Raw genomic sequence first — 9,473 nt, 5'->3', positions numbered from 1 at the left:
GGTAGAGGAGGGGGCTCATGGACAGGGTGTGGTGTGTGTGTGTGTGTGTGTGTGTGTGTGTGTGTGTGTGTGTGTGTGTGTGTGGAGGGAGGGAGGGGTTCAAGGTCAGGGCAAGCACGTGATGCAAACCAGCAAACACACTACCACAGATGGGTGGTATAAGGTATAACATATATATATATATATAAACTACATCAATCAACAATTCACACTCTGGCAGCTAAAAGTGGATGTAGATGAAGACTCTTTGACTGATAACTGTGTGTTGTCTTCGTGCCAGATTTACAAGAAGTAACCTTTCGTGAATAGTTTTGAACACATTAAGAGCCTCGGAAGTGATGAAACATCACACATGTCCTTCGACACATGAGAAGCTGTTAAAAATAGGAATTAACATGGACACTTTCACACAGTGTAAAGACAAAGTCTGAAGAAGCTTTACTTTTGTTCGGTGTTATGTACAATCTCTTGTCCATACCCAGTGTCGGTGTCAACTGCTGTTGGTGTACATTTTCTTAGCCATTGTCTTGAACCACTTCATTAATTGTTTCGATTTTTTTTTTACTGCCATGACTGGAAGCATATAAAGTTCCCCAGCTGATAAAGCTAATAAATATGTTATCACGCAAAACATAACTGAATATATTGGAAAAGATGCTTATTGGTTTTTTTGCCAAGAGATAGATGAAAAAATTGATACCACTCCAAGCCCAGTAAGTCAAACATGAAGCTATAACTAGTAGATTGTTATCTTAGCTGAGAATAAAGACTGGAAACAGGGTGAAGCAGTTAGCCTGGGCCTGCCTAGTTTAAAAAAATCTGCAGCACCTCTATATTTTATTCATTAACATGAAATATTTGTTTGTTTAATCCATACAGAATCACAACTGTAAAAAGGACAAATTGTGGTCTTATGTGGGTGACTTCCAGGAGTCTCAAAATGGCAAACTATTCCTTTGCTCTCCCAATTAGGTCATGAGGATTGACCTCAGATGATATGTAGCAACTTATGGCAGATCTAAAATCAATACAGCTCTGACGTACATGGTCAGCAAGCAGATGATATGTTTAACAACGATAAAAAATTATTTTAATTTGTTGTAAGCCAAACATGGCAACGGCTGTTTTATCAGCCAAAGAGAAGGTGACAATAAAAATGGTTCCTCTTGGATAAGAACGCACATGACATGACTCTCCCAGTATCAGAGAGATGAAGGCTGCACATCCTGCACACAGAGTTACATAACCAGTCTGAAGCAGAGGGTGCTGGCACCTGTCTAAGATCACAAGGTGGTGCCTGTGAACTCAGCTGTTTAGGGATTGACACTGGGGGCAAAAACTGCTGTTCCGTCTAAGTGGATGGATGGCATGGAAGATACTCTGCCACCCATAGGTCTCCGCTGCCTTAACGTTGGTCTAATTTTAAATCAGTATCAGCCACATTCAACGCTTAATGCCAGCACTGAATGCTTAAAATGACACACACACACACACACACACACACACACACACACACACACACTTCAGAGAGCCCCAGCATAGGGATCAAGTGCTAAAGGTTGGCGGTATAGGAGGGGGGCTGGTGGAAAGGGTGTGGTGTTTGTGTACCCCCTGAGGAAACAAGACTAAACACATGACTAAACATCTTCACGAAGAGCTCTGTTCACAGTGGCGCCACTCAACACACCTGTCCACTGCTGATGACCTTACCTTACCTTACAGTTTTACCAGTTGGACCAAATTTATTTGAACATTAAATAGTTATAATCACTATTATTAGTCATGCTAGCCGTGTGGCTCTGGCAACATCAATCTGTCTGTCAACCTACCACTGCAGTCAGAACTGAAATAACTATTGAATGTATTGTGATCAAATTTTATACAGACATCCACATTTCCCAGATGATGAAATCTATGGATTTTGGTGATCAACTTAGTTTTCCTCTTGTGCTGTCTTAAGGTTCATATTTGTGGCTTTGACTGAAATATCTCAACAACTATTGGATGGATTGTCATGAAATCTGGTCCACATGTTCATGTGCCTCAGGATACACTGTAATAATTCTGGTGACTCCTTAACTTTTCATCTAGTGCCATCATGAAGTCAAAATTTTAATTTGTCCAGTATTTTGATTCATAATGAAATATCTGCAAAACTCTTGTTGTTTCCCATCAGTTTCAGTTGCACTTCATGTTTAGTGCTAGTACTAAGCATCAGCATGCTAAAACCGTAATTGTCAGCATGATTGGCATTTAGCTCAAAGCACTGTTGTGTCAAAATACAGCTTCACTGAGCCAACAATGTTACAAAGGATCAGATGACTATGTGCATGTCAGCCAACAAAGAATTACTCTGCAGCTCTCCTCAGCTCTTCAAAGCATTTTAGTGTCTTTCAGCTCATTGTTTTTGTTTATTCTGATTGCTCTCAGCAAACTTGTTTTCGGATGCACCAGGTAGCTGCTTCAAGCAAAAGAGCTCCAAAAACTCACTGTACACTATCCATATTCTGTGATGTGCCCACAGGTTGCTAGTACTGGAATAGTAGGCTGGACTAACTGTGACATGCATAGACTGCAAATAGATTGCAAAACTTTATCTTTAAGTTCCACAATTTTGCCGTCTACTGACCAAAATCCAAAGTATTTCCAAACTTTTTAGATTGCTCTGAGGGCAGCTCACTCTCTCTGTGGCTGAATTGGGTTGTGAACTCTCTGCCATCATTATCACACAATTGTTGTTGAATTAATTGCTGGTTTCAGCTTGACCAAAATGTAACAGGGTACATCTGTGTAATTGTCTTCACACTAACCCGCTGTCACATTAATTGGCACTGACTGGGTTGGTTTTGAATCTGCATGTGTGGGGTAGAGGGACTTCAAGTTTGCTGTGAGCCTATGGCTGTCATTCAAGTGCTAACTGGATGCAGGTAGGTGTTTGTACTCTACTTATGCCACATGCAGCAAACATTGTCACCTCTTATTCTTCTGTGTTTCTCTGTGTGCAGGCCAGGTCTTGCTTCAGGTGCTGCGGTCTAAACACAGAATTGGGCTCCCTAAAGGATGACCTGTTTTGCCAGCCTAGTCTGTAGTGCCGCTGACCTTTGGCCTTGGCTTCCCCTCATCTCTTGCAAGTAGGACACTGAGTGTTTTCCCCTCCCTTTTAGATATTTGAGGAATTACAGCATCCCCACTTGCCCAGATGTTTAAAATTTGATTTTAGGATGTCTATATGAAATAAAAAAACAAACTTTTAAATGTTTGTGGTCCTTTGCAACTTATAGAGATTGGTTTGTCAAATCAGGAATCTGTAGGCCAACTGAGAAGTACTGCAGCAATTACTGCAAGTTCCTCTTTTGATGGAAGCTGGTCTTTCCATTCATGACTGCTCCAGCTGTCACAAAGACAATACTTAGATGTGCATTGAATATTTATTCCTAGCACAGGCCAACTCACTTCATAGGCATCAATAAAATCAAGTGACCATTAAAAACACTGGAGTCATGTCATCTTTATTTTTTCACTTTTAGGGGTTTTACAGACCTGGGGGGAGTTTACATTATGCAACTGAAACCTACACATGGACTTTACAGGCAAGTTCCAGTACTTGTGACTTTAAAACTAAGAACCATTAAGCCAGCAACAACAACAACAACAACAATAACAGTAATAATAATAATTTCATTTTATTTCTTTCTGGCTCTGGATAAGGCTTTGAAACAACACTTAGACATTCATGATGGGAAATAAAATGTACAGAAATATGCAACTGCACAAATAAAAATTTGAATTAAAAAATATGCATGAGATAGGGTTGTTTTGAGGGTTGTATGTCCAATCTCACAATAGTGGTGTTAAAACCAAAACCTGAAGTGATACTAGCTTTATATGATTTCCTTTGGTGATTTTATCCAACTGTCCCTTGGTGCTTACCCACTGTTTTACTTTCAGAGCAATCTTCAATTTAAAGGTTTCCCTGAACAAGCTATAGCGCCATGAAAGGTGGGGACTTTTATTTTGAAGGCAGACTTGTGAAGCAGGAAGTGTTCTTTTGGCAGGGTTTACCTGGGATTGACGCAGGTGAACTGGTGTTTGTTTAGGTCGGGACAGGGACGTCATCATACCAGAATGCGGATGTCGTCTGGTCCGGTCAGGAGGAGGCTCATCCACATGAATCATTGTCTGTGTTTGTACTTCCTGTTGGGAATGATCTCTCAGTTTTACTGTGAGTAAACTTTATTTTTTTTTTTTACATATGATTTACGGGAGAAAACTATCCTCACATGATGTATGTCTCATAGCTGTAAAAAGAAGCAGGAAACAAAGTGATTTTCGCTTGAAACTGAAACGGAGCATAGTTAAAGTTCAAGTGTGACTCTTCGTTTCCACATTTCCAGAGTAAAAGAAAACACAGTTGTTATTCATGTTGAGGTTGGATAAAGGCTAAAATTAAGCCTTTAAAAGTACATTCTCTGCTACTGTTAAAAAAAAAATATGAACAGAAAGTGAATGAGAAAGTAGCACACCCTTGAATGTAGGGAAAAAGGAAGGAAAATGAAAGCATGAAAAGAAATGAGGGCAGAAGGACTCATTAAACTAAATAGACATTTCCACACATTTTATAAAGTATTACTGGATAAGAAGCTTCTTGCCAAGCAAATCTGCTGGGGCAGCGTTTAAATAAGTTTTGATTTGATAAATGCATTCTGGAGCCATGGAATAAAAACAATAGCTGTAAATGGAAACAATAATATTTTGGACACAGCCAATCCATTTAGATTTATGTAGCATTTCTTTTCCTTCTTTGTGACCTTGTGTCAGAGTGCGAACATGTTTGACTTTTACACTCCGATGAATCCCTCTGGGACACATGACATACTTTTGGCAAGCAGTAATGACTACATTTCGTCTTAAATAAGTACTTTAGTATCTAGTTTCCATTACATGCTTTAGATTATCACCACATTTAACTGACAGTTGTAACTGTTGTCTAGTTACTTTACAAATTGATTGATACAAAACATGTAGATAATCTTCTGAAATATGATACATTGTTACAAATTAAACTACACAACAGTAGAGAACTAGCTGTACCAGCTACTACAATATAAATTAATACATTAGCAATAATCACGGCAATATTACAATACAATATATTTTTCATGATTGCTACTTTACTTCCTCCACCACTGATGGTGAGGCAGTAGATGCATTCATTAGATGAATTATACATTTTATTAAATTCACTTTGTGAAATACAAAGTAACACGATAACAGCTGCACCCATTGCATTGCTATTTGTGTTGTTTTTTGAAGTAACTTAAACATTGTGCCTGTTCAGTGCAGGAACTTCGATTGCAAAGAATAAATAAACATCTGCCCGGTACTTCTGTCTATTAAATTACAAATGATGACAACTTTTCAAAACGGTCATCATGAAACCACTGGAAAAAAAAGAGTGGAGTCCAAGTACAGTCTCATGTTGTCCGCAGTGCTCAAATTATGACCTTCAGGACATCTTCACAACTGAAACATGCTGCTGAGTAACTTTTCTTTTGGTAAAACTGTGAAATTTCCTTGACCCATCACAGTTGTTTCCCTGCACGACAATGATGTGACTCACTAAAACTATTGTCCCACAGAGAAAAGTTGCAGAGTCAACAAAGCAAGTTTCATAAGCTGAGACAAACACTGTGCTTGTGCTCTTTTATATTAAAGATGGGCTCTTTCCTCTTTTGAGTTGATGCAAAACAATACATGACACGCAGACTGTCATGTAACAGTCTAAGTGAGAGGTGGTGAGGTTCATTTTTATACTAAAGATGTTTCACTTCCCTGTTTTTAAGAGCTACTTCCTTATGTTTAACAGTTCCCTGTGCAACGTGTGTTACATTAGTACTGCATAATTTCCATTAGCTCAAAAGGGAAGAAAAGGACTTGTCACAACTGTGGTTGGTAAAGCCTGATCTGAAGAATGGATTTCACGGTCACAAATTTATTGTAGGCTGTGCTCAGTAAATGGGCTTCGGCTCTGGATTTAAATGCTGTGTCTGATTCATTGACAATAACAGGAGGCCTGTTTGAGACGGAGGAGGCTCGACTCTGAGTCTCTGAATCTAGCTTTTGTAAGGAATGAAATGAATTCTTGCAGCAGAGCATGCAGACAGGCTTACGAGGGGTAAGTAGATCAGTATTGTTGTTCAAGATGCAGTGTGATAAAAGTAGGAATTTATAATTATATTAATCGGACTTAGTTCAATTCTGTTGTGGTTATTTTTTTTAAAAGACCAAGGTTAGGGCTACCTGGTGGCCTAGTGGTTTAGGATGACATCACGATTTCATAAAAACCTAATTTTTGGAAAATACCCCGGGTGATTGAAATAGCATTCCCCTAGCTTACAGTCAGAAAAAGTAGCTTTCTCTTGGTTCATACTAGAAATGAAAACATATCACCTTGATCAAACTGCATAAACTGGCATTTTCATATAGGTGAAGATTTTTCTACGCATACTGTGTTTTACCTTGTAAGTAGACAGATGATAATTTTGCATAGATTTTTTTGTTTGTTTGTTTCGATCCTAAGATTGAAACAACAAAAAATGTGAATGTGGATAATATAACGTTGCCTTTGCATTTTGACATTTGTGTATTTGTATATATCATGACAGAAATTCAAGACCCCTCGACAATAAAGTCTTATAACTTTGTTGAACAGCTGACTTTTCATCTAGCTCCACCATTGGGTCAAATATGTTAGTGTGTCCAGTACTAACAACATCCCATTAGCTTCAGATGAATAAAAAATAAACCTGGTAGATATTACCTACTAAAAATTAACCTGTTAGCATTGTCATTATGAGCATGTTAGCATGTCACCATCAGCATTTAGTTCAAAGTATTGCTGTGCTGAAGTACAGCCTCGCAAAGCTCCTAGGCTGTACATGCTTAGTTTTGTTCCTGATTTGTTAACAATGTATTTATACTCTCGCTATATTCAAAAAGTGTACTGTACAGTCCTGTGTAATCTCTGTGCTATTTAGTAGCTGCAGGATCCCTGAGCTGCTGAGATGGAGGAAGCGTACGGTGAACTGTACCAGGAGTTTCTTCGCCTGAGGTCACTTTGCCTGAGACAGGCAGCTCTGTTGCATCAACTCAGAACAGCTCTGCAGAAACAGCAAGGTCCATATAAAACCTAATTCTAATGCTCATCAGCATGTGTCTGCCATGATTCATTAAGCACATTTAAAACCCTTTTTCTGCAGGTGCCACTGTTCCTAATGGAGATCTGAGTGATATGATGTCCATCCCTGTCCAGTGTTCACAAGAAATCCCTGTGTATTTCCACGAAAAGCCTCAACCGCGAACAGCAGCAGCACACAACCTTGAAGCGCAGTGTGGCGTCGATCACCTCTCCAGAAACGTGGGGACTTTCACTGATCTCCTTGCTGAAGATATGTCCAAGCTCTGCATGGATTTGCGTCTTCAGTCAAAGGAGGATGGGAAGTTGCAGCAGAGGGTCGCACCCATGTTAACCCCGGACTCCTCGAGGTGGCAAGGTGCCTCCTCCTGTGAATCAAAAAATCCAGCGCAAGCAGATCACCCTGTTAGAGAAAGGACTCTACACACAGCGAGGGTAGGTGTCTTCAGCAGACAAAAATCCCACTTTTGGGAATGGGTTCTCCAATCTGTCCCTGGATTATTTTTTCCATGTTCTCCCTCACAAACCCCCTGTTTTGTATTCTATGTTTGTGTCAGATGCCTGCGTCAGGCAGTCCCTCCCTGGACAGTGACTTCCTGAGTCAGTCTGGCGGGATGCTGATGTCAGACGTGGTGATGCAGTCTCACGTTTGCGACTTCTGCCAGGCGGTTTTCCCCAGCGACACAACCACCAGAGGAGAGTTCCTACGACATCTCCACACTCACATCACCTAGACAGATCCTGCTTCTCATCCCAACATATGAATTATGTGTTCATATGCTGTGGTGGAGCAGGTAAAACTCGGCGAACCTGATCTCTGCAAACAGATCTGAAATGGTTATGTTCTTAATATGATTAGCTGTTTGCCTATGAATGAACTGTTCAGATGCTGATGCTGGAACCGTTTTTGATATGTACGCTGAAATAGACTTCCTGTGCTCCTGTGATTCCATTGTATGTGCAAGCATGGAAATATTGCATCTCACTTTGTCTTGTTATGAAATGGTTGAAATGGGTTCAGTTGACACTAACCAATGACCTGTGTATTCTTAGATAGTGGGGATCCTGGCTGATTGCTGTCTTTTCACTGTGAACAAATTATCCTGTCTGCTTTAGGTATGGCACCCTTTGAATGATCTTCTCAAACTCAGATTAAGCGCAAACAGTAATGAATTTAAATACAAACAGCTCAGTGGGGCTCATCTCAACAACTGAACCCAAATAAGATAATGGAGCACATAAATTGCAGTTTTGCAGCGTGCATTTAAACGTTAGTCATTTGCACCTGATCATTACATTGCTAACGTGAACTATTTGTAGTATTTTGTCCTACTCTGACACCACCAACCACCACCTCCCTTGGTGGATGGGCTGAAGCACAAGAGACTCCTTTATATTAATTAATTTAATCAGGTACAGTTTATAAATGAGAGAAAATCTTCTTTATCTGCTTTTTAAAATTTACATGGGCAAAAGACTTTGCAAACACTGGTAGCTTTGTTTGACGTAGAAATAAACATCGCCCACATTTGTATGCAATGGGCAAAGCTCATTGTGCTTTAAATGCAGATTTCAGTATTTGTATTTTGTTATGCAGACAATTAGACTTCCTAATGTCATGAACGTTCAATATACTGCTCTTTAAATGTTTGCAGTCAGGCGTTAAATCAATCAGCTGTCTGCTGCACAGCTCTGTGGCACTGAAGAGAGAGCCTGAGCTAAGAATAGACTCAAAGATTTAACTCCCTAAATTAGTGGCGCTGACAGCTGATTGATGACAGCGGCTCCCTTCATCTGTTATCACATCGACTGTTGCTCTCAGTAAAGAAAACCAAATCGGATGTAATTACTCTTGTATAATCAAAAATCTCAAAGCGTTTGGTTTTTTTTTTACATGATTGTCACCGTTAACATCTGAGCATGTTTCTTTAGATTTTGATTCAGTTGTGGAGGATGGGTAATTCAGAGTCCACAGTCATGTTTTGACCTCAATGCTAATGTCAGCATGTTGACAAGCTCACAGTGATGATACTAGCATGACGATGTTTAGCAGGTATAATGTTTAGTTTAGCGGTTAGCATTGTATTTATTTGCAAATTAGCATAGCATGACCGAGTCAGATGGGAATGTCATTAGTTCTGCAAGTATATGTTCACAAGCAAATCATCTTCTGGGGCCCATGAATGTGTGAAGCACATTCCATGGAAATCCTTGTAATACTTGTCAAGATATTTCAATTAAAGAAACATTAAAAAATATCGACCTCATGATGGCGCTA

General features: G+C 39.6%; 1 protein-coding gene across 6 annotated transcripts; it reads left to right on the top strand.

Annotated features, from left to right (window-relative positions):
* The first annotated feature begins 4,079 nt into the window (after window positions 1-4,079).
* On the top strand, window positions 4,080-8,747 carry LOC139631280 (uncharacterized). Of its 6 annotated transcripts, none has more exons than XM_071495369.1 (5): window positions 4,101-4,222; window positions 6,069-6,175; window positions 7,041-7,176; window positions 7,260-7,630; window positions 7,753-8,747. In XM_071495369.1, exons 3-5 carry the CDS (start codon window positions 7,065-7,067, stop codon window positions 7,927-7,929), a joined length of 660 nt encoding a protein of 219 aa, XP_071351470.1. In that variant the 5' UTR covers window positions 4,101-4,222; window positions 6,069-6,175; window positions 7,041-7,064; the 3' UTR covers window positions 7,930-8,747. The 6 variants fall into 6 exon arrangements, with proteins under 6 accessions (XP_071351465.1, XP_071351469.1, XP_071351470.1 ...); XM_071495366.1 differs by having other exon boundaries at window positions 4,102-4,222; window positions 7,038-7,176; XM_071495364.1 differs by lacking the exon at window positions 6,069-6,175 and having other exon boundaries at window positions 4,080-4,222; window positions 7,038-7,176.
* The last annotated feature ends 726 nt before the right edge of the window (window positions 8,748-9,473 follow it).

Source organism: Trachinotus anak, unplaced genomic scaffold (assembly GCF_046630095.1).
Source record: "Trachinotus anak isolate AG129_WGS33_773 ecotype Australia unplaced genomic scaffold, CSIRO_AGI_Tana_v1 ptg000013l, whole genome shotgun sequence".
Lineage (NCBI taxonomy): Eukaryota > Metazoa > Chordata > Actinopteri > Carangiformes > Carangidae > Trachinotus > Trachinotus anak.
Note: the sequence above shows the minus strand (reverse complement) of the source record. Positions and strands in the feature narration are given on the sequence as shown.

Coding starts and splice junctions, on each gene's coding strand:
- LOC139631280 (XM_071495364.1), top strand. CDS start 7,065: ATGGAGGAAGCGTACGGTGAACTGTACCAGGAGTTTCTTCGCCTGAGG. Junction 7,177..7,259: donor AGCTCTGCAGAAACAGCAAG/GTCCATATAAAA, acceptor CTTTTTCTGCAG/GTGCCACTGTTCCTAATGGA. Junction 7,631..7,752: donor GGACTCTACACACAGCGAGG/GTAGGTGTCTTC, acceptor TGTTTGTGTCAG/ATGCCTGCGTCAGGCAGTCC.